The sequence below is a fragment of the Aspergillus aculeatus genome (genome assembly GCF_001890905.1).
Source record: "Aspergillus aculeatus ATCC 16872 unplaced genomic scaffold ASPACscaffold_7, whole genome shotgun sequence".
NCBI lineage: Eukaryota > Fungi > Ascomycota > Eurotiomycetes > Eurotiales > Aspergillaceae > Aspergillus > Aspergillus aculeatus.
The window spans coordinates 548,127-575,472 of record NW_017962982.1 but is presented as its reverse complement, the minus strand read 5'-3'; the positions used below and the strand labels follow the sequence as shown (position 1 = coordinate 575,472).

General features: G+C 54.2%; 6 protein-coding genes across 6 annotated transcripts; 4 read left to right on the top strand and 2 right to left on the bottom strand.

The window, feature by feature from the left end:
- Window positions 1-567: 567 nt before the first annotated feature.
- Window positions 568-8,644, bottom strand: ASPACDRAFT_28570 (type I polyketide synthase; the record flags this gene model as incomplete). Its single annotated transcript, XM_020199575.1, has 7 exons — window positions 568-6,434; window positions 6,501-7,092; window positions 7,158-7,665; window positions 7,755-8,088; window positions 8,147-8,204; window positions 8,269-8,355; window positions 8,447-8,644. 7 exons carry the CDS (start codon window positions 8,642-8,644, stop codon window positions 568-570), a joined length of 7,644 nt encoding a protein of 2,547 aa, XP_020056576.1.
- Window positions 8,645-10,097: 1,453 nt separating this feature from the next.
- ASPACDRAFT_42820 (Zn(II)2Cys6 transcription factor) lies at window positions 10,098-12,950 on the top strand (the record flags this gene model as incomplete). The annotated part of the gene is made up of 5 exons (XM_020201157.1): window positions 10,098-10,241; window positions 10,311-10,568; window positions 10,630-10,728; window positions 10,781-11,460; window positions 11,537-12,950. The coding sequence occupies 5 exons, from the start codon at window positions 10,098-10,100 to the stop codon at window positions 12,948-12,950; spliced, it is 2,595 nt and encodes an 864-aa protein (XP_020056575.1).
- Window positions 12,951-13,362: 412 nt separating this feature from the next.
- On the bottom strand, window positions 13,363-13,963 carry ASPACDRAFT_19353 (actin-binding ADF family protein; the record flags this gene model as incomplete). Its single annotated transcript, XM_020198883.1, has 3 exons — window positions 13,363-13,482; window positions 13,542-13,590; window positions 13,689-13,963. Coding segments are annotated over 3 exons (444 nt in total), but the record flags the coding sequence as incomplete, so codon positions are not given.
- Window positions 13,964-17,212: 3,249 nt separating this feature from the next.
- On the top strand, window positions 17,213-19,148 carry ASPACDRAFT_28378 (cytochrome P450; the record flags this gene model as incomplete). The annotated part of the gene is made up of 6 exons (XM_020199557.1): window positions 17,213-17,486; window positions 17,564-17,635; window positions 17,686-17,774; window positions 17,837-18,407; window positions 18,506-18,885; window positions 18,960-19,148. The coding sequence occupies 6 exons, from the start codon at window positions 17,213-17,215 to the stop codon at window positions 19,146-19,148; spliced, it is 1,575 nt and encodes a 524-aa protein (XP_020056573.1).
- A 2,557-nt stretch (window positions 19,149-21,705) lies between these two features.
- Window positions 21,706-25,288, top strand: ASPACDRAFT_1868802 (uncharacterized protein). The gene is made up of 3 exons (XM_020197921.1): window positions 21,706-22,206; window positions 22,278-24,745; window positions 24,841-25,288. Exons 1-3 carry the CDS (start codon window positions 21,907-21,909, stop codon window positions 25,121-25,123), a joined length of 3,051 nt encoding a protein of 1,016 aa, XP_020056572.1. The 5' UTR covers window positions 21,706-21,906; the 3' UTR covers window positions 25,124-25,288.
- Window positions 25,289-26,513: 1,225 nt separating this feature from the next.
- Window positions 26,514-27,292, top strand: ASPACDRAFT_60081 (uncharacterized protein; the record flags this gene model as incomplete). The annotated part of the gene is made up of 2 exons (XM_020203520.1): window positions 26,514-26,995; window positions 27,175-27,292. The coding sequence occupies 2 exons, from the start codon at window positions 26,514-26,516 to the stop codon at window positions 27,290-27,292; spliced, it is 600 nt and encodes a 199-aa protein (XP_020056571.1).
- Between the last annotated feature and the right edge of the window lie 54 nt (window positions 27,293-27,346).

Sequence of the window (27,346 nt, the reverse complement as noted above, 5' to 3'; positions counted from 1 at the left end):
CCCTTTCACCCAATATATGTGCGGTGTCGCCCAACCAAGCCTGCATTGCTTTCCTGCGGCGACACGCTCAACCCATCCTCGCGACGGTGTCAATTGTTTGGATGTTCCTCGTTCTTCCGGTAATATTAATCAGGTGTTTTCATTATGGACGCCGGAAGTTTTTGGCTGAGGGATTGACATTGGGTTGCGGCGGCGGAAGCGAGCGTCTAGTATAGATAGGGCTTGACCAAGTTTTTCTAGGGCGGGCTTGTATCGTCGGGGTTCTGTGAATGATTAGTGTGAACTTGAATTGATACTCAGCCCGAACAGAGACGGAATGGGGTTATTGACGCCGATCGTCCAAGCGAAAATATTCTCGAAGCTCGGAATGACAGGGACATACGAATAGAGCTTCTGTGCTGCAGAATTATTGTCTGGAGTGTTCTCTGCCAAAAATGCCAGGTTTATTCGTTAGGTGTACGGTCCAGACCTATCAAATGTGGAAACAAAAAGACTTAAAAAAACACACTCCAAAATGCAGTCTCTCACTCGCTCATTCCGTCCAGCAGCCAACAACCCTGAGACGCCTCACTCCCAAAGAGCTCCCACGCACCGCTTCGTCACCACCTCCGCTAGCTCAGCAATTGTCCTTCCTTTCATCAGATCGAATACAGAGATATCCACCTTCAACTGGGCGGTAATCCAGTTGCGCAGTTCGATCGCCACGAGTGAGTCAACGCCCACCCCAGCCAAGGTTCGGTTGGCACACATCTCAGCATCAGCGAGACCAAACATAGACACAAGCTTTTGCCCGATCGCCTGCACCACCAGAGCAGTGGCGTCCTCTTGGGTAGTGGCACTGCTCACCTGATTGCGAAGACTATCGTCATGAAAGGGGGTGGACGATAAGGCTCCATGCTGGTGGCCTGACACGGGATCGCGATACCTGATGCCTGCAAAGCGCGCCTCTTGCATCCAGTCCGCGCCGGTCCAGTGGGGACCAGGGCCCGTGTTGATGCCGGTGACGATCACAGCGGGCGATGTGGGTGTAGGGGAGGATAACGCGGGCGACGTCGAAGACATTCGCAGAGCTTGCTCGAGCACGGCCAGGACCTCTGCCTCATGCATGGCCTGATAGCCCATCCGGGCCAGTCGTGTTGCCACGGCTGGGTCGGCCTCCGCCACATAGCCGATCGACTTGACCATCCCAAGGTCGATGGTGACGGCGTGCTTGCCTTGAGCCGTCCGATGCTGCGCAAGCGCATCCTGGAACGCCCCCGCGGCCGCATAGTTGGCGAGTCCCACGCCACCGATGACACCCACGAGAGACGAGAGCATAACGAAGAAGTCCACGTCTGGTGCAATATTGTGGAGATTCCAGCTGCCCTGAACCTTCGGGCGTAGTGCGGTATGGAAGTCGTGGGCCGTCATCTGCGAGACAAGGGTGTCTTTAAGCACCATGGCCGCCTGGATGACGCCTCGAATTGGCGGCATGCCATCCTCCTGACACTGTCCAAGGACTGCCTGAAGTCGGCCCTCGTCAGCAATGTCACAGGCATGTAGGCGTATGGTACAGCCCCGCTGCTGTAGGCCAGTCACAAATGGTCGCCTACGCGTATTCCGGGATAGAATCAGTAAATGTCGTGCCCCCCGCTTCACCATCCACTCGCAAATCCGGCTTCCGATACCACCCATCCCGCCAGCGACGAGGTACGATGCGTCAGGCTTCAGCACGATTGGTATAACTTCCCGGTGAACAGGAACCATGTCCGCCCCGGTTGTAGTCACCACGATCTTTCCAACGTGCTGCCCGCCCTGCATAGTACGGAATGCCTTCTCAATGGCTGATACAGAGTATTCTGAGATCGGTCCAATCAGGTCTATAGTTCTTTGTTCCAGAAGCCGCACAACCTCCGACATTGCTCTGGAGACTTCAGCCGACCTGGACGCCTGCCAGTACAGGATATCGACCGAGGAGAACGAGACATTCCGCGCGAAAGTCGCCATGCTAAGCTGGCTATCCTGCTCAAGGTCCTTCTTGCCAATCTCGACGAAGCGGCCAAAGTCAGCCAGGCAGTCGAAGCTGCTTTGCAGGAGAGGTCCAGAGAGTGAGTTGAGCACCATATCCACCCCCTTGCCGCCAGTGCAAGCTTGGACGCCGGCAACAAAATTGGAGTCTCGACTCGAGAATACATGGTCGGGGCTTACCTCGAATCTATCGATGAGAAAATTGCGCTTTGTTTGGGTTCCAGCCGTGGCGAAAACTTCAGCTCCGACTAGCCGAGCAAGAATTATGGCCGCCTGGCCAACTCCTCCCGCGCCACTGTGTATCAGCACCTTTTCACCCCGTCGCAGCCGAGCAACAGTGTAGAGAGATATGTAGGCTGTGGTAAACGCTAATGGGATGGAAGCCGCTTGTGCAAAGCTCAAGGTCTCTGGAATGCGAACGACGTTGGTTCGGGCTGTACGCACCCTGGACGCCCACTTCCCTTTCAGAAGGGCACAGACCCGGTCTCCGACTGCGAGACCGCGTTTGGTTGCAGCTGCAGTTTTCTCGCTCAGGTTTGTAACCACACCAGCGCATTCAAAACCCATGACGCGATCGCTTTCTAGCTGGCCCATGGCTACGAGGACATCACGGAAGTTGAGACCGAACACTTTTGGTTGGATCTCGACCCAGTCGTCTGACGGTTCATCTGTCCCAGCTGCGTCTGCAAGATCCATGCGGAAGTGGAGAGAATTCAGTAGCCCTGGAGTCTGCACATCTAATCGCAGCAGACATTTTTCATTCTGAAATTGCTCCATGACAATGGAATCTTCCTCGTGGATGAAGGTTGGTTCGCTGAATAAGCGAGGCACAAGCACAACACCATCCCGCTCTGCATATTCAAACTCCTTCTGCGACGAACCAAGTAAAGAGGCATTCATGACATCTGCAATGACATTACGAGATTCAGCCGTCCACGGCTCGCGTCGGGGATCAAGGTCCAATGAGACAAACTTGCTGCCTGGATTCTCGTTGCGGAGGGTGCGTAGCAGGCCCAGGTGCAAAGCCTTCCATGGGTCCTCCGACGCAATACTTGCTCCACGGGTGACCCATAGCGTGCCCCGGCTCATCTGCAGCACTGAAGTCAAGAGTTGGAATTCATTCTCTCTCACGCACTCAAGTATCGGGTGTTCTACCTCCCCTAGGAACACACAAATCTTTCCCTCGACCTCAGAGCCACCCTTAAGCTCCCGTAGTGAGGTTAAAGAACTGCTCCTGCGGCCAAGGGCAACCTGCAAATCTTGGGTCCAAGCAATGGGCGGAGAGAGATCGAGATATATCAAAAGGACCTCGATCTGTGCATCTGAAAATGATACCGGCGCTGCCGTGGCCATCATGGTGCTAATCATATAGAACTCGTCGCTATCACAGTCGCGGGCCTCGAAGTCCACGCCACTGAACCCCGTAGCATTCAGTACACTGTGCCACATCTCAGGGGTCAATGATGGGCCAGACTGGCGTTCTGGCTCCTCTCCGAACCACCAGCCAGGAAGGAGCCCAAAAGTGAAAAACTCATCGAGCTGGTCTCGGGTGGTTTCGACGAGAATGAGCTTGGCCCCGGGCTTCATCAACTGACGCACATGGTCCAATGTGCGCCGCATGTTGCGCGTGGCATGAAGGACCTGACACGCCAACACCACGTCGTAAGATCCGCATTCGAAGCCCTGCGCGGCGGGGTCAGCTTCGATATCCAACCGGCGGAAGTCCATAACGTCCTCCCATCTCGAGAACCGCATGCGCGCCGCTTCGAAGAACGCGACGGAGGTATCCGTGAAGTCGTAGCGGCCGACCGGCTTCGTGGGCCCCAAGGCGTCTACGACATGCTGTGTACAAGCCCCAGTGCCGCCGCCAATTTCTAGGATGTGAGCGCGCGGGTTCTTGTGACAGCAGAGGCGCACGAGCTCGCTGGCCTGCGCGTTGGACCGACTCCACTTGATTGCCTCGCCGTAGTATCGAGATAGCAGATGATCTTCCATCATCAATTGCAGAGGGTCGGCCTCCCCACGAAGGATGTTTGGTAGTTTGAGCCCCAGGTGACAGACCATCTCGCCGTTGGTACTGTTGGCAGCCACCCTGGATCGCAGGCTTAGTCTCGCCGCCTCATCGTCTCTCAGCCATTTGGCACTGCCTTGCCCTAACTCCCCATTCGTGGCGTATAAAAGCTGGCTTTGCATCCAGGCATAAAGTCTGGCGAGGTGGCCTTTCAGCAGCGCAGCATCCTCCACGTGCAGATCGTTTATGGTTTCTTGGATGAAGTGCACCGTGCACCGTCGAAGCTCCAACATGAGCTCGACTTCTTCAGGCTGGGTCTCAGCATTCAGAGCCCTCGCAAGCCACGCGGGGCTCACGAGCGTAATATCCGGAGCCCAATGCCAGGAGCTAAGGGGACTATCCTTTGTAGTCAAATTCTGCTTGTGATCGCCGATTCCAATCCCCACCGACTGAAACGTGAGCTCTTTCAACTCGATGACGGCATTTGGCGGCGAATTTGACTCGGTAAATACCGCTACATCAGCTTCGAATGCACAAGGACTCTGATCCTGCATCATGGCCTGTACGCACAGCTGCTCACCCGCTTTCAATCCGACGAGTCCACCAGAAATCTTCGCACAGCCAAGGTGTCTGGGTAACATGGTGGTTTCAATTCGTGTCCCAGCAAATGGAAGCACGGTGTAAGCCGCCTGAATCGCCGAGTCTAACGTAGTGGGATGTACAACATGCTGGCTCTCGTAGGCGTGCGGCATTGCGCTCGCTGTATTAGCGATAGTCATAGTCGACCACGACTTTCCCTGCTCATCGCTCTCAATCCTCTCGATGTTCCGGAACAAAATCCCATGGCAAATCCCGGTAGCATATAGCGAGGACCACAAATCCTGCGGCGCCGTCCTCCGGCTCCATGGCGGAGGCTTCGTACTTTGTCTAGTAGAAGGGTGGCTAGAGGTATCATTGGCCTCGATGCGAATCAGCCCTGTGCAGTGCTCTACCCATTCGTCCTTCTCTCCGACGATCGAGTAAACCGAAAACTCCTGCCAGTCCCGGGTTCCGAGACTCTTCTGGTCCGTGGCACGAATGGTTAGACGCAATTCCACCCCTTGGTCTCCGTCCGCAAATAGGATCAGCGTCTGAATCAGGTCGACATTGCGGAGGACGTAGCTCACGTTTGAATTTGGGTCGGGTTGACGGAGTTGAGACAGTCCATCAATAGCCATAGTGATGAAACCGGTGCCAGGAAACACGATATGTGAGCCTACGACGTGGTCACGCAGCCAGGGCACTTCGGAGACACGGAGGATATGTTGCCATGAGCGCGCAAACGGGGGACACAAAGGCTCCTGGAACCCGATCAGATCATTGACAGGAGAGGTGCGCCGCCGGGCAGCTCTACTATTGCGCGGTTCTTTCCAATATCTCGTCTGGTGATTCCAGGGATAGGTGGGCAGATCGACCAAAACGTGAAGCTTTGCGGCTTCGCTTCCATGTGGAAAGTTGATATCAGTGAGATCGACGTTGTAGCCCGCGAGGAGGAGGTCCAAAGCGAGAAGTTGCATGGTTTTCACGGCGCTCTTGCCCCTTGCCAGGCAGGAGACGTAAGAGATTTCCAGTGCGGCAAGCTCCGGTATTTGCTGCAAGTTCTGCTGAATGGGACCGGCAAGGGCCCCATGGGGGCCGATTTCGATGATCTTATCGATCTCTTGTGTCTGAAGCTCTTCGTCGATGCACATCGCACGGAATGCGGATTCGAACTCCACACAATACTTCATACTCGACACCCAGTGCGTGGGATCTCGGAGGTGGCATATGTCGTCGAGGCGGTTCCCAGTTCTCGGGGACGTGTAAATTATACCGTCACAAGGCTTTATCGTGTCGCTATCGTCCGCCTCAAGAATATCTGTTAGGGGATCCCGGAGAGCATCCGCCAACGCGTGAATATGGTAAGAGTGGAATGCATGGGTGACCTTGACGCGCCTGGTAAATATTTGATCAGCATTCAACAGCTCCTCCAATCTTGAAATCGTAGCAAGATCACCCGACATAGTTACACTGCACGGGCTGTTGACACATGCTACCACTAAGCACTCTTTCTCATTTCGGACCCTGTCGATGTAGTCGCTAATCTCCTTGCGACCCAATCCCGCAGCCAGCATGCCTCCCTGGATAGACGTCACCCCCTGACCCATTGACAAGCAGACACCGCGTATATAATTGATCCCTATGGCCGACCGTGCTGTGATTGCCCCGACAGCGTAAGCTGCTGCTGCCTCTCCACTAGAGTGACTAGTAATGGTCATCGGACGGATATTCCATGACCAGAGCAGGCGAACAAGAGCGATCTGAATGGATGTGGACAATGGAAGACTGATTTGGGCTTCGTTCACACGACTCTCCGCTTCGACGCGATCAAGTTCCTCTAGTATGACGCGGTAGTCAGTGTCATGCCTACGAGATCTGCTTCAATCTCGCCTCTGGACTTTACCTAAAAGAGACCAGCTCGCTCCCATGTCTCTGATGTAACCATCACACTCGAGCAGTGCCTGCCTGAAGACAGGGTACGCTTTAATCAACTCGCGGCCCATTGCAAACCACTGTGCTCCCTGGCCGGTAAAGACCCACCCCAGCCTTACTTTATCGGCTGATTTTCGAGGCCTGGTCCCCTCGTTGCTTAGCCTTGAGGTCAGGCTTGCTAGGCTCTGTGCTACACAGGCGGCCTTCCATCGAAAGCTCGAGCGACGTGAGGCCAACGTGTGGGCTAAGTTCGCCAGAATTTGCCTCTCGTCGGGAGATTTGGTGTCTGTGAGGTAGTCACTTAACTCCGATATCATTCGCTGGCAACCGCGCTCATCCTTTGCACTTAAGACATAGATCCGCCCTGGAGGATCTGGTTCCGCGTGATCGTCACATAGTTCGCATAGTCGAGCAAAGCCGTTGGCTTCAGTCCGCGACATTTCCTCCAAGGGCTCATAACTTTCGACGATCGCATGAGCATTCGCACCACCAAAACCGAAATTATTGATTGATGCACGGCGAGCTCCGTCCACCGGGGCCCAAGGTTGACGAGAGAAAGGAATCTATGATTGTGGCGATTGACTCAGCTAAGGTTTCATATTCAACCACGGCGCAATCGCAGCAGTACCTTAAGGCCTGTCCTCTCAATTAATGCTTCCTCGGGTTGCAGGAAACTTGGGTTCGGTGGTATCACGCATCTTTCTAATGCCATCGCCATCTTAATGACACTTGCTAGGCCACTAGAAGCTTCAGTATGCCCAATGTTGGCTTTGACAGAGCCGATATGCAGGGGCTGGCCGTCAAACGCCGCCGAAATGGCTCGGAGCTCGAGTGGATCGCCGGCTGGGGTCCCTGTCCCGTGCGCCTCAATGTACGATGTTTGCTCCGGGCTCAGCGCGGCCTTCCGATAGCATTCCCGGATCAGATGCTCCTGTGCCTCAGCGCTTGGAGCGCTGATCGCGGGTGTCCGGCCATCTTGGCTGAGCGCTGTCTCGCGAACGACGAGCCGGATCGGGTCATTATCCTGCAGCGCACGAAACAGAGGCTTGAGAACGATGGCAGCAACCCCCTCGCCACGCCCATATCCATTTGCCCTCGAATCAAACGAGTATGATACCCCATCGGGCGAGAGGAAACTGTCTCCTCGGCCGTCCGCCAGATTAGTACAACACGCGCTCTCGATACGGACCATGTACTCATACCGCGTCGGCAAATGCACACTCACCCTAACGTGGACATGGTTGTGAAAATGTTGGAGCTCAACATCAAATTAGCCCCGGTTACGATGGCTATCGTTGCCTCCCCGGCTCGTAGGCTTTGTACTGCAAGGTGAAGAGCAGTCAGAGTTGTCGAACATGCGGTGTCAATCGTGACACTGGGGCCGCGAAGGTCATAGAAGTGGGAGACACGGTTGGCCACCATTGTACCCGCATTACCTGTGACAAGGTATCTAGGAAGAGTTTCCGGGCTGCGATACAGTGAATCCTGATAATCGTGAGACATTGTCCCCGCAAAGACTGCAGCGTTTGAACCGGCTACACTTCCGATGGGGATCCCGGCTGCGAATATTGAATCAACGTTAAGAAAGGGGAAAGCCGGTTGTGGGAGAACACCTACCGGCTTCCAGCGCTTCGTAAACAACTTCAAGTATAAGTCGATGCTGCGGATCTATACACTAGCCGAGGTTTCAACATTCACCATCGCGTTGATCCATGAATTGACACAAGGGGAGGACGTACACTGGCAACTTCACCTGACACGTTGAAAAACGCCGCGTCGAAGAAAGCCGGGTCTTCCTCTAGAAAATGGCCACCGCGAACGTGCGTCTAAATCCGCAGTCAATGGCCCGTTATTCCAAGCAAAGAGCTGTGAGTGCTTCGAGCAAGAATGGCACTGAATCGTCTTTCATTAACCCACCGTTCCTAATCTTTCGCCACTTGGGTGGTAGACTCCATCAAGGTTGAATCGCGAGGAGGGGATCGGGGACCAGGTACTCCTTCCCTCCTCCAGTACTTGCCATAGTGCCTTTGGATTTGTGGCGGTCCCGGCAAATCTGCAGCCCATTCCCACCACGGCTATGGGAATGGGGGCATATGAGGCAGCTGGCTCTGTCATTGCGACTGAATGCCTTTGGAACAGATTTACGAGGTTTTCACTCTCCGAGGTTCTCAGCCCTCCAAGAGTAAACGACGGAGTGAGACCTCGCAAGCATAGATTTTAAGAGATGCTGGGGATGTGCTAGGATAAAGTGTATTACTGCATGGGACAGAATTCTTGGAGAACTCACTTCTTAAGAATGTGATTAGGGTGATCAGCAGACGTGACACAATGACCCGGTTCGATAACACCGAGCCGGAACACCGACTCCGGACCATCAAGCACTTGTCCGGGGATCATCACAGTGATTGTATAGGATGAGTAGTGTGAAGAGGGATCAATGACAGTCGGGTCTTGTCCCTACGGAAGCAGAAAAGCCCCGAAGAAAAAACTTACATGATGAAAGGATCATCAACGAATGGATGATCGAAAAGCAGAAATTGATGAGTGAACCACGGGGAGAACCTTGCATGAAAGGTGAGATCTGGACAGCTTTTGGGAGTGTCTTTGCGTTGGACAGACGCAAATCGGCCGCGATAATTGCGTCGAGCTCAGGTGCGCCGAAGGTAAAGTGTCCCTCCTTCTATCCAATCCCCAAGACTGGCTGCTGTTGGTGTTGGTTAGACGCATGGAGGAGAAGGTTGACCAGACGCACCCCAGCAGCAAAGGCAACGCCAACGGACAATCTGCTGCTCACGAGTCGCATCTCAAGTGAGTAATCTTAGAGACCAGTGGAAAGAATGAGAATTGAAAGAGAGTCTAGAACGATGATGCGAGTATTTGTACAAGAGATGAGGAGGAAAGAAGTCGGGACGGACGAAACTCGGAGGGAGAGAAATCCGGGGTACGTCGGACCAAACGAATCACTAGCGCTACTTTCATCACCTAGAGACTACCTAGTATAGCTACTATCAGTTGGTTAACTCCAATAACCGTTACATAAGCAGCGACGCCAAAACCTGACCCCCTCCAAGTCCAGCCAAGATCTTCATCTGCATGTTGTAACTGGAGCATGGTGCTAAACCACACTGCGCCCAGACAAATGGAATCTCTTTTGCGACGTGGGCCATGGGCTGCTCGTTGTGATGGGGCAAACAAGTCGGCAAGACAAAAGCGAGTCCGATCCCGGCCAGAGCACAAGGCTTGCCTGTCTGTACCCTTGTACAAAAAAGAGGTTCATAAGCTTGGTACAGTACTCAAGTAGACAGCAACACTGGTTCAAAGCAGTTTTCTACAAGTGGAAATGATAAACTGAGTTTACTCCACCAACAGCCCAACTGGAAAGGTGATTGGTGCAGAATGGCATGTAAGAGACAGGAGGCGAGATCGGGGATAAACCGTATGACATCACTGAGTGCCCCGCGTCAGTTGGTCGGAAGTATTTTTCCGCATGTTGGTCCCCACTTCATTTCATCCAAGTGTGACTAGAAATAGTTTGACCCTTTGATCCGATACTTACTGTACGGTCCATATGACTTCTTCTAATTCGAGGGCTCTGCGGCCTCTTGCTCCTGCTCCTGCTTCAAGCATCAGTCCAGTGGCGCAAGACATCGACGTCAAGCCCATCAAGAAACGATCTAATGCCTGTGAAGCTTGCAAAAGACGGAAAACCAAAGTATGTGGCGCTCGAAGCCATTGCCTCCATGATTCCGATTTGACTGACTGACGCATATCGGGCCTCAAGTGTCTGGGAGAGGTCCCATGCGATAAATGCCTGCAAGCAGGCACCGAGTGTTGTTTTGTCAAAGAGTCTGACAGACGGAAAAAGCTGGCCCTGCGCCGGCTCGAGCAGGAGCTGAGCTCAGCACACCTGTTACTCGATCGGATCCGCGTGGCTTATGAGAGAAATTATAAGACAGAGCTCGGGGAGCTTGTCGAGCTCTTGCAAGATAGATCGAACCTGGTTCCGAAGATTGAAGCCCAAGCGCGGCAGAAACTTCAGGTCCGAGACGGCCTGTTGAATGCGTATGAGAATACCACTCGCATGCTAATTGAAATATCAGGATGTCCAAGAACAAATCTCCTTCTATGAAAGATTGACGCAAGAGCTGTCGACAAGATTCAGTTCGGATGTCTCCGACTATATTGCGGATTCCGTGAAGGTAAGCCGTTGTTTTGGAGCTCTGGCGAAAAAGACACTAAGCTCGGTGCTAGGCTCTAACGTCGAAATCCCATGTCTCAGAAGAGCCCCAACGACCCTGTTCGGCTTCATCCTCTTCGTCGATGGGCTCCCTTGATGAGGTCGACACGCTTAATGTTGATGTTAACAGAGACAGACAGAGCAGGTCCACGGGGTTCATAGGCAAAGGCTCGGAGATTGCTTGGCTCCAGAGACTCGATGCCGAAGTCAGTGGCCTTGGAGGTTCGGATTCGGAGCAGCACGTTCAGCCTAAGAAGGAAAATTTCGTCTCCCTGAACTACCATCTCGATCATCTGGCGATCTCCGAACCGAGCCATGGCGACCTATACGCCATGCTGCCCAAGCCGTGGGCGGACCACCTGCTTGATACCTACTTTTCGTTCACCCACACGTCGTTTCCAATTCTAATGAAATCACTGTTCTACACGCAGTACGAGAGTGTCTCGAGCAATCGCTGGGCATCTCCTCGGCCAGGCTGGCTCGTCATACTCAGCCTAGTCCTTGCCATCGGAGCCACCCACGTTCAGCTACGCCAGGAACACTGGAAGGGAGAACTCGAGGACCGGAACTTCCTTTCCCAAGCGATTGCGCTCAATGAGAAGCAGAGTTCGATCTTGGACGATGTGGATCTCCAACAGGTCCAGATCCGAGTGCTTTTCGCGCTGTACTATCTGGGTGCTGGTCAGATCAGCCGGTATGCCTCAACCCCAACTGCACCGCAGGCAATTGATCATTATAGCAGCCTCTGGCTCACAACTGACTCACGCCAGGTCATGGCAACTGGTGGGCTGCGCGGCCCGCTCTGCTATAGCATTGGGGCTTAATCTCCGAGTGATCGATCCAGACTTGGATTCCGAGTCGAAAGAATTCCGGTCCCGGCTGTGGTGGTCAATCGTCGACCTAGAACAATTGCTCTGTACGGCGACGGGGCGCACGTCGTGCATCGACTGGCATTGCTGCAGCGTCACCGCCCCGATCCCCTTTGACGAGGACCAGCTGCATGAGTCGGACGCCACCGATCGTCTGCTGCGGGCCAAAGCCCAGGAGCAGGAGCTCCCCTTCACATTGCATGCCAGTCCCCAGCAACTGCAGGAGCGGACCCGATGGTTGAAGTCTGTGCGGTCCAACAGCTCGCTGTTCTTCTTCTACACCACCGACCTCGCCGTGATCAGCCATGCGGCGATCAGCGCCGTGTATAGTATCCAATCTTTCCCCGACACGCGCAGCGAGTCACGCAACCGGATCAAAGCGTACCAGCAGAGACTGACCGACTGGCTCTCATGCATTGACGAGCCCTGGACATTTAGTGACAGCCAGGGACACTTCACCGGACACATCACGTGTCGGGAAGAGGTCTTGCTGGCGTTCAGCTTCTACAGCGCGCAGATCGTGCTGAACCGGCCCTGCCTCACTCGGCCCGAGGCGCAGAACACAGCTGGCGCCCGGCGCCCCCGCTCCTGGTTCGACAACAGCCGGTCCCTGGTCTGTCTGCAGTCCGCGCTGGATCTGATCTCGATCCTCCCGGACGTGCCGGATCTGGAGTGGCTGTACACCATGGGCCCCTGGTGGTCGATCGTGCATTACCTGATGCAAGCATCGGTCATCGTTCTGCTGCAGCTGTGCGTGGGCCCCGTCGGGGTCACCGAGCGCGGCGAAACCACCGAGGGCCAAGGGGCCGAGGGCACGGCCGAGGAACCGGAGACGATCCTTCGGGTGTCGAAGAAATGTCTCCGGTGGTTGTCGGCCATGGGCCACCGGAGCTCCAGCGCTCGTAATGCCTTTTTAATCTGTGACCGGCTGTTTCGAAAGATCGCCGCCGCCCAGAAATTAGACCTGAGCGGCGACTTGCCGGCGTCGTCGGACCTGGCCGACGGAACCGCCGCCGATACCTTTCAGCACAACTATATCAAATCTCTCAAAACCGGCCACGGGTATTTACCGCACCAAAAGCCTTGGAGCAGTCGGCCGGTAGAGGATGGTGATGATGATGGTGGTGGTGGTGGTGGTGGTGGTGGTGGTGGTGGTGATCAATTCTGGGGGGCGGATTTTACAGCACCAGAGGGAGCGATTGACGAGCGGGACGTCGCGCAGTCGACCTTGGACCCGGCGTTGCTGGAAATATATGAGGCTCTGATCCGAGACACTCCCACAGGTGATGATCTGTTCTTCAGAGACGGTCCTTGATTGAGGAGTATCTTTGATGGTGTTTATTTTTATTAATATAGAAAACAATAAACTGGAAAAATCTTTTAGTTTTACTATACTTTAATTAATTTTATTATTTGAACAAAGGTTGTAACCGCCAGCATTTAAGAATCATTCAGTCCATGGAACAGGTTTTCAATCTTGTCTACTGTCGTTAATGGTTTCATTCTCCATTCATCCGGGTCATGAGAATCAAATTTATAAGAATAATGTATCAATATTGAAATCAGCATACCCTCAACATGCTGTCTCTAATAGCTATATACGCAATCCACGAAGCCAAGACACCTTTAGCTGGGCATATCCATCACCAAGCTTCCCGATTTCAAGTAGTGCAGCCCACCCCGGGAGCCAAGTTTCTAAGCGACTAAAAGTCTCAGAGCCGACCACCGCTCGCCTCCTTCAGAACCGTCCTCCACTCAATATCATGTACATCATCTGCATGGATCGAAACCTTGATATCAAGGGCCCTTCGCAGCTGCTCTTCGCTCGAAGCATAGAGCATCCGGCGCTATCCCGACCATCAGTTGCCTCCGCTAGCACCAAAAACAGAATTGAGAAAAGACTCACCCGCATCGGCGTGGCATCCGGCATCCAGCTGATGAACACCGTTGTTGCTCTGCGTGAACACACACGCACACACACCCTTAGCAAGTGAACCAAACCTAAATGGTCTTATTCTGTCCCGCCCCCACGAGATGTCATCCTGAGACGTACCTGCGACCATCCTCATTCAAGTCATATTCCACATCGTAGACTGCATAGCGAGGTGCCTGGTGACCTTCCCCGTCGGTCGCCGAGGTGAGTTTTCCCAGAAATGCTTCGTAGCTTGTTTCGGATGACCGCTCGTCCACGATGATCGACCGCTCGTCGTCGGAGATCTTATAGAGAACGAACTTGGGCTTGCGGGGCCCTCGCGTACACAGCAGCTCTCTGTAGGCAGCTATGCATTCATCCGCGATGAGGACTCTGTCAGGGGGGTTGTGGTCAATTTTTGCTCACCAGAGGGGATGGTGGACTTGAGGCGGGCATACCCTGATGGAGTCTGGGAATCTCGGAGGGATGGTTAGTGGGAGAGATACCTGGTGGGTGAGATATCTGGTTGAGGGAGAGAGTGAACTAACCGACATGCTTGTTGTGCAACAGAAAGTAGATTTATTCCAAGGGGAAAGTGGCAGTGGCATACCTACCCCCTCAAATACGATTGACTGATTTGATGTAGAGGTCGGCCCGGACGCCAAGGCCTTGGTGGTGTAGGGCTTGGTGGGCCTGGCGGACTCGGCAAGATCCGGGGCGCCGGAGTCCCGGCGACGAGCTTTGAGGAGGTTCTCGGGGATGTTGATTTCGAATCAGGGGTAGTTATGTGAGTGGATGGGTGAGCAGCCGTTCTTGGAGAATTGGGTTGAGTTTTTAGGGGGGCTAACCCTCAGGGTCTGATTCCAGTGGTGATCTAGTTATCATGTTCGGTGCCTTCCACTGTAATATAAAATCACATAGTCTGTAGTTGCCTTCCCACCCGCTGCCAGGCTGTGTGTATCCAATTCAATCCCTTATAGTAAAGCAGCATATCCCATTCCCCAGAACTGGAATAATCCATACTCTACTTCTTTATAATTAATGCCCTATAATAAACTCAAAACGAGATAACAGGTCACACCTACAACCCACAAACAACCCCCCACATCTCACCCCCCTCCAATGCCCGCATATCCTCCTCCCTCAACATAACCACTACCTCCACCACCACCATCTCTTTCTCTTGACCCTTATTACCCCGTCTTCTAGGCAAAACAACCACAGTTCCATTCGCCCCCTCCACAACCGGCATTCTCAGAAACCCAATCTTCTCAAGCCCGCCCCCAAACTCCCTCTTATAAATCCCCGTCCGCACCCAACTCGTAACCGTCACATCCTACCCCCGAGACCTCCCATCCGGAATACAGCCCCCGATAATTCATTCCCCCAACAAGGCGACACACCTCAGCAATAAACTGCCCCCCAGTCTGCGCCGGAGCCTGCGACTGCGTAATACAATCGCAGATGCCAGCTAGCTCCCGCACGGGGTCCGTATCCGCGGTAGCCAGCACGGGAGCAGCGTACCGAGCTGTGGCGTAGAGGACGAGATTCCCCGAATACCCTGGTGCGAGGATGGGAAGGCGGTTGCGGCCGTTGACGGCTGCTGTGAGGGTGCTATTGCTGTTCTGGGTGGGGAGGGTTGGGGTGTGGTGGGTGCGGACGCGGGTGATTGTTGTCCAGAGGAGGGCGGTGAGGAGGGTGTCGATAGTGAGATTTCGGGAGGTCTATTTCTGGCACAGGGTGCGGAGGGTGCGGAGGTGGTGGAGGCTCAGGGTGAAGAGTTTGAAGGTGCAGGGTCCGATATCCTGGGGTAGAGAGGGCGGGGTTGTGGAGAATTCGGGTTGGAGGGAGAGGAGGGTCTTTTTGTTTGGGGACTGTGATGAGGTGAGGGCTTGGATAGTCGGGGCGAGGGCGTGACACAGCTGGATTTGTCGACTAGACTGGGGAAGGTCGGGGGGCAGCGCATCCCCGGTGGTTGTGGGGGTAGTGGTGGCTTGCGCCCACAATCGGATGACCTCGGCGAACCCGGTGGCGTCGACAGCGTGGTGATGCAGGCAGATGCACAGCCCTATGCCGCGGTCGATGAAGCGGAAGACGCCAGCGGCGAAGACGGGAATACCGTGCTCCATATCCCCAGAAAGCATGGCTGGTACAGGCCAGACATACCCCGGACTAGCTTCTGGAGGCATGTTTTGCGCAGACACAGCCGCATAGGCTGCTGCAGTGCGCCCTTGTCCTCCAGCGTTGGGGTGTCTCCTGTGTGCGATCGCATCTCAATGGATGGTCGGCTAGAGACGTCAGTGGTGGGGAAGATTCGTCCTGACAACCAGAGAGTTCTTCTAGACAGTTGCTCGAGACCGTTCTGGAGGGTGTACACAGTGTTTAGGGTTGAGTCTGCCTCGGGTCCGGGGAATGCCAGAAGGACCCGAATGTAGGTGTTTGGCGTGGCCAGGTCCAGCGGAGTCAGCTGCTCGATATAGCCGTGCCCAGTCATGATCGATGGTCTGGAATTAACTTAGGTTGATTCTGAGAGGTTGAGTTGGATGTATGTCACTAGCAGTGTCCGTCTTATACAAGTTGAGTCCACCCATAAACCGGTCCCACGGGCCCGAACGCCCGTCTGGCCGGCCCAGCCAACTGGCCATGATACCTCATAACGCTACAAAGAAGAGTAATTTTAACTCGCTGGCTGAAAAAGAAAGTCAATTCCAATGCTGAGCGAAAACTTGAGAGAAGAATTGGTATCCCGTGGTAAGATGCAGAATGAAGGTGTCCTATGATTATATTCTCCGCTTTGCTGTTTGTGTTCATGTCGGCCGCAGAGCAAATAGGAGAGAATTCGGACCAAATGTGCTCCGGACAGTGCAGTGATCTCCTTTTTTTGAAAAATGCACTGTAGGGTTTTATTCAGCCTTATAAATGTAATAAGTCCAGCGACCTAATCCTGCTACTCAAGCCACTGTCACGAATCTGGCCCAGTAGTCAGTCATCTTCACCAACGGCCTGTATATAACGTGTGACACGGAGACTTTCTAGAAATAATAATCACCCACGGGGGAGCTGCATCACATTACGTCACGTACAGGAATGGATACAACCTCAAGCAGTCCCAGTCATCAGGTGATTAGAAGTCAGAGCGTAAGCTAATGGTGGGTCTTGTGTGTTGACTAGGGGATTTATTGGCTCTGGCGCTTCTCCTACAATATATTGTATGAGTGCAAGCAAGGGACCGGGTCGAGAGAAAACCCCCGCTGGAGCCCCTTTGGGGCTCTCTTCGAGGCTTCCTTTGGGGAAAAAAACATTAATCATTGATTATCCTCATCCTGGGCCATGAGCACATAGCCATTGTGTGGAAGACTTTCATCCAGTGCCCGCCCGGCGCTGGGGCTGATAAGTATAAGCACGCTAACGCCGCCCCGCCCGGAAGGATTCATCCCGCTATAGTATTTCTGATTGAAATATATGAAATACGCAGCTGAGGCCATGGAGCGGGGCATTACAGATTCAGTGTGCATTTACTACATTCACTGTCGATCATTCCCACCGTCTGTCTCTCTCCCTACCTCCCTACCTCTCTTTTCTCTCTTCCAGTCCACACTGTCCTCGCTCAGGTGTAAACTTTGCAGCGCCTACACCGAACCATCTCACCTGTCATCGCTAACATAATGAAACTAAGAACCGTAATCGATGCCCTCCCCTGGGTCGCCATCATCTATGTTGTCTTCCGCTTGATCTCATCATTCCTCACTGCCCGCCGCAACGTGGCAAAAGCGCGTGACCTTGGCTGCGAAGAGCCTCCAGTCGAAAAGAACCGCTGGCCCTTCGGAATCGATAGTGTGCGACGCTCCCTCGAAGCCGATCGAGCCCAACAATTCCCCGCGGATGTGCTCCAGCGCTTCCAGGAGCTCGGGACATATACCTACCGCTACAATGTTCTGGGTAGGTGATGCCTACAAAGCTCACTTTGAGCTGTCCTCTCGGCGATGTATACCGTTACTCACGCGCTCCCACCACAGGCTCGAAGAACCTTCGGACGGCAGACCCTAAGAACATCCAAGCAATTTTAGCAACCCAGTTTAATGACTTCGGTGACTATGCATCCATGGACAATTTTAGGCTTGTTATACTGATCATGCAGATCTTGGACCCACGAGACGAGGCAATTTCTTCCCCATGCTGGGCGATGGCATTTTCACTTCTGACGGAGCATACTGGAAACATTCCCGGGTATGTTGCTCTGCTAAGCCAGCACCCTCTTCCATGCTATGACTTATACTCACGGAGTGTAGGCCATCATGCGACCGCAATTCACCAGGGACCAAGTGAGTGACCTGGACCTGGAGGAGACCCATGTGCAGAACATGATGCGAGCACTGGAGCCATCGATCAAGACCGACGGCTGGATCGAGAAAGTAGACCTCCTCCCCTATTTCTTCCGCCTGACGCTGGACTCGGCCACCCAATTTCTCTTTGGGGAGTCCGTCGACAGCCAGCTGCAGTCTCTCCGGCAGACCGACGAGGATGACAAGAGCGAGGAGAGTGGGGAGGCCAAGTTCGCGCGCGCGTTCGATGCCGCTCAGTCGGCGCTCGCCACCCGCCTCCGGTTCATGGACCAATACTGGCTCTACGACTCGCGGGAATTCCGGCAGGCGTGCGGCGTGGTCCACGAGTTCGTCGACCATTTCGTGCGCCTCGCCCTCTCCAAGAACCTCCGCGCGAAGGAGCAGCTCTCCCAAAACGAGCCGTATGTCTTTCTCGAGGCCCTGGCGGCGGAAACGCAGGACCCGCTGGAGCTGCGCTATCAACTGCTGAATCTGTTGCTGGCGGGCCGGGACACAACCGCCTCGCATCTTGGCTGGGGTAAGCATCGTCTAAGTAGCAGTGCTACTGTCACCTCCTTTCCTCCGGACCCTTGGATGAAGAGATTTACGAACCAACCCCTAACCCACCAATCATAGTATTTTACGAACTCTCCCGCGACCCCGAGCGCTACCAGAAACTGCGCAACAACATCCTCGCCGACTTCGGGCCCTACGACCAACCGCAGGAGATCACCTTCGCCAAACTCAAGGACTGCAAGTACTTACGGTATGTGAACGACGAAGCCCTGCGCCTGCACCCGGTGGTGCCCTTCAACGCCCGCTACGCCAACAAGGACACCACGCTGCCTTGCGGCGGCGGCAAGGACGGGAAATCCCCCGTCTTCGTCCCCAAGGGAACCACGTGCGACTACGGCGTGTACGTGATGCATCGCCGCAAGGATCTGTGGGGCGCGGATGCGGACGCCTTCCGGCCTGAGCGGTGGGAGGGCAGGAAGGTTGGCTGGGAGTATTTGCCGGTATGTTCTGACCCTTTTACCCGAGAAACACTTCTCAGAACAGCAATCCACTAACCAGACTTCTTCCTGTTCAGTTCAACGGCGGCCCGAGAATCTGTATTGGCCAGCAGTTCGCCCTCACTGAAGCCAGCTACGTGACGGTGCGGTTGCTGCAGCGGTTCGATCGGGTGGAGATTTTGGATGCGAGCGAGGTCCTCCGGCATAACCTGACCTTGACTAATTGCATTGCCAATGGGGTCAGGGTGCGGATGCATGCTGCGTGAGAGGGGTGTGTGGAGCATAGTGAGACTTTTCCTTTAATCACAGCAAACGATTGCAAGGAGGTCTCCACATTGAGATTAATGCTGTGAAGCTGTCCCACTAGTTATCCGGCTTGCGCTATTTGATGCTCTACCAAAAACAACAACCGGCCTGTTACTACCTTCAATTCTATTGGTGGTTCTATCGACAAATGCCAGTGCAATACTAGGGTTTGAATAATCTCCATTATTGAGGGGGCTCGCGTACTCACCAGGCCGTCTGATTCGACTTCTCGGATAAGACTGAGTGGAACAAGAGGACCCAGAGTGGCCATTGCTACCTTACTAGTGCAAGTATCATACTGCTGAACAGATATGAGAGATCTCCTCATTTAGCCCAGGATTCGACTGTCATGGTCGAAGGCCATTTGTTGCCTCGTCTAACTCCACCCACCGTCCCCACCCCCACCCCGCCCAGGCCTCTCGATCACGTGAGCGCCACCCCTTCTCGCATTAGGGCTATTGGGGGGTTCCTTCCAAGGGCCGAGGTACGAAGTGGTAGGTGGATCTCCTGACAGTATGGTCTATCTTGTAGTCGTGTATCTTGGGGCTTGCAAGCAGTCCTGTGTACAAGTTTAAACTCTTCAAGATGTTCTCAGTCAGTTCATGAAGGCCGATCTGGATCCCCTTCGGAGCTGATCGCCCGCCGACTACCAGCTAGAATCCGACTGGATGCACCGAACCCTGAACAGCTACCCCAAATGGAAAGCAGTTTCATGCCGAAGTAACGAAAAAACGAGTGTCATTGATTCATCAGAAGTGGCCGTAGACCATCAAGCGCAGCAGCTGAATACCCTGACGTGTAAGGTCAAGATCTTGATTTGGCCATACGGAATGATAGGGAATCTCATGCCCATCATTTCACTCTGTCCTGGAACTCTCACTCAAATCGTGACGTTTTCATCAAGTCCGTGTTGTCTTGAGGTCGATGTAAACCTGATTCCCGTTCCTCTCCCAGCCTACGGAATCCTAGTAAAAAAATATTCCTTGTTCTTTTGTTTTCGTTTCTTTCCCATGCTACTCCACCCAGCTAGAGGATTAGTATCTATATCAGGACGCCGCGAGGTCCACGATACTGAACACCCCATGAAGACAAGATATTGCGCGATAAGGCCTCACAGCCCAGTGGGTGGTTCGCCCCCTTCAGAGCAGTCTCTTATCGACAGGGATATTCCCCAGGTCTCCCGCTACACCTTGCCGAAAAGAATGAGAGAACAACCAGCCCGAGCGTCATCTCGCAAGGCCTCGTCGTATGCAACAACAAGGAGTGCCGTGAGCGCTGGTATAAAGTCACCGGGATGAATAAGGGGGCGGTGGTCCATGGGCATCAATTATCTGCCTCTTCTCCCCGAGTACAGAGAAAGAAATGCGTCATCTTGCTGGCGCTAGATCCCTCCCAAAGCGTGGCCAACGGTTTTCGCGCAAGCGTGTCCCAAATAACACTTATCGCTGAGAATCTGGATTCCTCCAGACGATGGCTATAGGTTAGCTCGTGAAGAATTGCACCCGGGCTGGTAGTCAAGTCACAGAGTCCAGTAAGTCGCGCGATACACGGCAATGATTGATCCCCGTTGTGCTTGAATGCGAAAACCATTGAAGCGCAGCAGCTTCAGTGAGGTCGATCCTCTTCGGGTCTCCGGAGATTCCTGCAGATGGCAACCAGGTCAGTATCTAGACGCTGGTTCCCCATCGAAGGAGTGAAGCGGGCAAGTAATAGCATGGTGAATTAAGCTGCTCCCTATGAGGCGGTGGGATCGTCGGGAAGGAAGCATAGAAGCTTTTGACCTTGCGATACGCAGATTGTCAGAATAGTGCTAGCTCTATGGAGGATCAAAGTTGTTCTCGTTATTCTGCGCATTGTTCACAATTGATGAGTTCCACTCAGGAGACTCTTATCTTGTTGGGGGGTAGCCGTAGTAGATTACGATTGCGATGGAGAGACTCTCGGAAGCTAGAAGTGTATATAATTAGACCGGCGTCTTTTGAAAGTAATAAGCTCCAGACTTCTGAATTTCTGCGTTGTAACATCCTACTGACCTGACTATGCATATTGTTTGTTTTACTCTCCTCGGTAATCTCTTCTTGCGATGCTACAAGGCGGAGCGGAATTATTAAATATATCTTCACCATGTACTGGAGATTGTTGGTAGGCAAGGCGAGCACTCCGTAGATTTTACAGTAGGTATGTGGTGTTTTCACGTTGCGTGGTTGATATATCTTATCTACACAACCTGGTCTCACAATAATAAGGTAGAACAATCAAGGGTACTGAGCCTGCGGTCCGGGGAAGAGATTGTGGACGACCCAAATTACATTGACGGCTTGGGCCGACCATCTCAACTGCGCCACAATGAACAGTCGATTGATATTCTGACTAGCTTAGACCCACTTCGAGTACGTAATCCTTGGCTTCATCCTATCAATCTACTGCATCTGGGTGGCAGGCTCCACCAAGCGGAGGCGCATTAGTGCTTATTGTCCCGGCCGGACATCCTAAATTCCAGGCACCAGGAAAAGTGACCGTTGGTACAGGGCATGAATGGTCTGGGATTCTCGCATGGAGCGGTGTCAATTTGGTGATTTCATCTCCCAGGAGTCTTGAGATCTTTTTCTCGTTGCCAGCTTTTCCCTCTTCCCACACCACTTTCCTGTTCACTGAGCACCTGTACTTGCAACAAGGTATGTCAAGATTCGCCATCTTGTCTGTCTGAATCCAACAACGATGGCATCGGTGACTGCAGAGCCCAATTCCGGCTGGGTCCAGTACCGAGTTACCCAAGCATTGCGCGCAGTGGTAGGCCACGCGTGTCGACGTCCCATTCATACTCTGCTCGTGACTGCCCTTGTCGCCGCAACAACTTATCTCCAGGTGCTGGAGGGGGCTTTTCAAGCAGCGAACACGTCGCAGATATCGCCTTTCGACGTTCGATCGTTTCTCTGGGGTAGCCGTAGTCTCCATCTCGGGGAGAAGAGCTCGTGGAGATGGCAGAACGAGGTGTCTGCAGCCAACGGTCATGGCCAGGTAGGACAGACACTTTTGCTTCTATGGAACTTGCGCGTGATAACTGATCCTTTCTTAATTCTCCTGAACAGGTTGACCACCACTGGGCCCTCGTCACACTCAACTTTCCAGAAGTTCCCGCCGAGAGCAGCCCTCCCGCCATCTTGTCCCAGTCCGTCGAAGCCGAGCCGATCTCCCCGACTTCGAATTTCTTCACCTCCTTCTTCGATGAGATTTCTCTGGCATATCAGGTTCCTTACAATCAATTGGGCAAATTTCTGGGAGATATTCAAGTAATCGCAGCGGGTGATGAAGATATAACGTGGGCGGTCCAGTGCCCCCGCGGAGAGCGCAAGCCCCTCTCGCTGGGCGGCTGGGTCGGCAACGCATGGCCATCGTTCCTGCACCGGGCCCAGCACGCCGAAACAGTAGATATGATCATCATTGGGCTCGGATATTTGGCTTTGAACATGACCGTAGTCTCGCTGTTCCGCGCGATGCGTCACCTGGGGTCGCGTGTCTGGCTGGCAAGCTCCGTCATACTGTCAGGGGCATTCGCCTTCGTACTGGGGCTCGGGGTTACGACCACCTGCGGTGTCCCGATAGACGCGCTGCTGCTCTCAGAGGGTATTCCCTTTTTGGTGCTGACGGTGGGATTCGAGAAGCCCATCCGGTTCACCCGTGCGGTGCTCTGTGCGTCCAAGGGATCTGCTCGCGGACGGCAGCAGGACAGTCAGCTCAACTCGATCCCTACCACCATGCAGACGGCCATCAATGCACAAGGCTGGTCGATCGTCCGCTCATACCTTCTGGAGATCGGAGCCCTCGCACTGGGAGCGGCCCTGCGGCCACACGACCGGTTCGGCCAGTTCTGCTTCCTGGCGGCGTGGACACTGCTCTTCGACGCCGTCCTGCTCTTCACTTTCTACGCGACCGTCCTCTGCATCAAGCTGGAGATCACGCGCATCCGGTGTCCAGACACACTCCACCAGGCGGACGAGCGGCGTGGCCCTCGTATGTTCGGATACAAGGTCAAGCCGGCGAACGTGGCGCGCTGGAAATCGATGATGGTGAGTGGTTTCGTGCTGGTCAACGTGCTGCAACTCTCGTCATTTGCGTTTCGCATCCTGGGAGGCTTTATGACGAACCCCTCGCTTATGCCGACGGCCGTCAGCCCGTTCAAGGTGGCCGCCAGCGGACTCAATGATATCTACCTGGCGGCCCGCGCGGCAGGCATCGAGACGCGCGTGACGGTGCTCCCTCCTATCCGATATACACTCCATGCTGCCTCCTCGGCAACGAAACGGGCTGACGGGGTTCTCACAGGACTCGAGAGTCCAATGGCTCGACTGTGTCTGATCGGCGCGTTGGTCGTCAGTCTCATCCTCAACAGCCACCTAATGCATGCCGCGCGCTGGCATGCTGCCGACGCAGCAAACGCGTCCGCTGCACCTTCTACCACGAATCCCGTAGCCCCTAGCTCCGGCCCTCAACCCCGCAGTCCAGAAGAGACGGAAGCTCTGCTTAAATCCGACCAGGCGAAATCACTAACCGACGAGGAACTAGTCACTCTCTGCCTCCGCGGCAAAATTGCAGGCTACAGCCTAGAAAAAACCCTGGAAAACATAGCCCCAGGCTCATCCAGACTCGAAGCCTTCACCCGCGCCGTGCGCATCCGGCGCGCCGCCATCTCGCAAACCCCGTCAACCGAATCCCTCAGTCAGGGCGTCCAGGACTCTCTCCTCCCCTACCGTGACTACAACTACGAGCTCGTGCACGGTGCCTGCTGCGAGAATGTGATCGGCTACCTGCCGCTCCCGCTGGGCCTCGCAGGGCCGATGCTCATTGACGGACAGGCGTATTTCATCCCGATGGCCACGACAGAAGGCGTGCTGGTCGCCAGCGCCAGCCGCGGCTGCAAAGCCATCAACGCAGGCGGCGGCGCTAAGACCATGCTGAAGGGCGACGGCATGACGCGGGGCCCATGTCTAGGGTTCCCCTCGGCCTCGCGCGCCGCCGAAGCGCAGCGCTGGGTCGAGTCCCCGGCGGGCCACGCAGTGTTGACCTCTGCATTCAATGCGACCAGCCGCTTCGCCCGCCTCCAAACCCTAACCGTCGCGCAGGCCGGCACCTACCTGTACATCCGGTTCCGGACGACCACCGGCGACGCGATGGGCATGAACATGATCTCGAAAGGGGTCGAGGCGGCGCTGCACGCCATGACCGCCCACGGATTCCCGGACATGCAAACCATCACCCTGTCCGGGAACTTTTGTGCGGACAAGAAATCTGCGGCGGTGAATTGGATCGGCGGACGCGGGAAGTCGGTCATCGCGGAGGCCACCATTCCTGCGGATACTGTTCGGAGGGTGCTGAAGACGGAGGTCGATGCGTTGGTCGAGCTCAACACGGCCAAGAACCTTGTGGGCAGTGCGATGGCGGGCAGCATCGGAGGGTTCAATGCCCATGCGTCGAACCTCGTGCAGGCGGTGTTTCTGGCCACCGGCCAGGATCCCGCCCAGAATGTGGAGAGTAGTAGCTGTATTACTACGATGAAGAAGTACGTTTCTCCTTACTCTGGTATCTTGCTTGCTTGCATGCTCTCTTTTTTTTGTATTATCATTATGTACTGTCCGGGAATGCTAACGACCGCAGTATAAACGGCAACCTGCACATCGCCGTCTCCATGCCCACAATGGAAGTCGGGACGATCGGAGGCGGCACGATTCTCGAGGCGCAAGGTGCCATGCTGGATTTGCTGGGAGTGCGCGGCGCCCATCCCACCGACCCGGGCGCGAATGCCCGCCGCTTGGCCCGGATTGTTGCTGCTGCGGTGCTGGCGGGCGAGTTGAGTACTTGCTCGGCGCTGGCAGCCGGCCACTTGGTGAACGCGCATATGCAGCATAATCGGAGTGCTGCGGCATCGGGAAAGAAATAGCTTCGCGATGAGGGAGGATATAAATGGGGTAAAGTTGTATTTGTTGTTCTCATTCCTTCATGCATGACGAGTGTACAGTAGATTAGAGTACAGGTTATACTGAGAATTTGAGTGGATGATCATGGAATGGAGGAGACTCGCATGCACCTGTACCATCACTCTGGAATGGCTTATGAAGTGCAATATTATAGTAGTGTAGAAATAGCGGTATAGCATAGTCAACGTGGTAGGTATTAGTTCGTTGAGCATTACCCGCTGCTCTGAGGACTTTTCTTTTCATGGCACATCCTGTTGCGAGGGACGTCTTGAGCTACCTGCAATTTTGCTATCGGAGACCAGGGCTTGTTGAGCAGGCTTTTAGCATTGGTGCTTATTTGACAGCCGACAGCAGAAGATGTTTCACTGTCTGGGTCAGATTTAATAGCGCCACCGGCGGAGGGAGTGGGGTGTAAGGCTTATCTAGGATGCCCTCGTACTTTTTCCTACGCTCACTCAAAAAGTCTGACCCGATGCCTTGCCAACCTATACTTTATATGGCCTGTAAGGCGAAAAAGTCATCGGTAGTGACTTGTGGATTGACCTAACCCCAGCCATCTAGCCCTAATTCTCCCATCCACCCCCTCAACATTTCTCGCTCCATCTTTATTCTCCTTCGTCTTACTTGTTTCCTGTCCTCTCACTTCTCTCACAAACCCCCTGGACTTGGTGAAAATGGCCCTGTCAAGCACCAATCTGAACAGCGGCATCGCCCTGGTCACCTGCGTGAGTCGCTTCCCTCTTGGCTACACCTCCCGCCGCTCCATATCAGACTATGCCTCCAGGGAATTCAGTCCCCGTGAAACACTTGATGTCTTTCCTTTGTCATCGCAACAGGATACTCTATAACCTATTTTCTAGTGCCCAATCGTATATTCGTAGCTGAGTCCCCAGAATGGTCTAGTAGGAACGTCCAAATCATCACTTCGTACCCGTCAAGGCTGGTGATTGGTACCGCTGCGATGTCTACCGGACGAGCAAGAGGACCATGATACAGTAGGTCGGAAATCATCCTCACTATGGCCGGATAATGGGTCCACAAAGTACCAATTTCCGCAGACCGACACGATCTTCAGTTCAGAGAGTAGTCGGATTTAGCCTGGAGCGAATATCAATTTTCCACTTCCAGTAATCATGCCCCGTGCATTGACTGGCATATATAGCTTTGCAACTGGATTGGGAAAAAAAATAAATAAAAACACTCCGCACAAAGCTCGGGCCACCCACCTATTCAGGGGCTATAATCCGTCCGCGCCGCGATCGGAGGCAACGTATCAACCCAACATGATCTAAAAATCTCCTTCACTACTGACAATGTAGAATAGAAAAAAAGTCGGAGGCCAACATACCGACAATGTTCGATTTGATAACTCGGGTCCGCACATTTCTTGGCGACCAGATCGCCCCTCCCGCAGGCCCCTTGAGCTTGCCCAAAGTCGCCATCCTCGGCCTCCCCGACGCCGGCAAACGGGCCCTCCTCCAGCATGTCAGCGACAGCCCCCTCACCCCTATAACCGTACACGGATGCCACGCGGGCTGGACAAGCAGCAGCCCCTCCCGCGAACTAAGCTTTATCGCCGCGGACGTGGGGCTAGATGCCCGGTTACGCTGGCGGGCAGCCGTTGCCGCGCGGTACGCGGACGCAGACGCCCTGATCATCGTGGTCAACTCCGCCCACGCGATCGCGCTGGAGGAGCTGCGGTACCAGGTTGGCTGTCTGGTCCATGGGAGGATGGAGTCCGGCGAGATGCAGACGATTGGTTGTGCCGGCGAGGGCATCCCGTGGCTGGTGCTGGTGAATTTTGACGGGGGTGCCGTGGTTTGTGACCTTCCGCGGTATGTTGGCTCGCGTGAATGCTGATCGCTTGTTGGGTTGGGTATGTGTAGGATGAGGGGATCGCAAAGGAGCAGGTTGATTGCTTGGGGCTGGATGGGTTGGGTGTTGATTGGGTGGGACTCCTTTTTCATTTTGTCTCCGACGGACGGTTGCTAGTGGTAGAACACACGATTGACAGCTGGCAGGCTTTTCGTCCCATCTCTACGGCGACTGGGAAAGGGATTGAGGAGTCAATCTCCTGGTTGAAGGAGAAGATTTACGTCAATGCTCAGCGCCGACTGGAGGATATGAATTAGGGTCCGCGGTTAGATGAGGACGGTTCAACAAGACATTTCCTGTCTGAACACGGC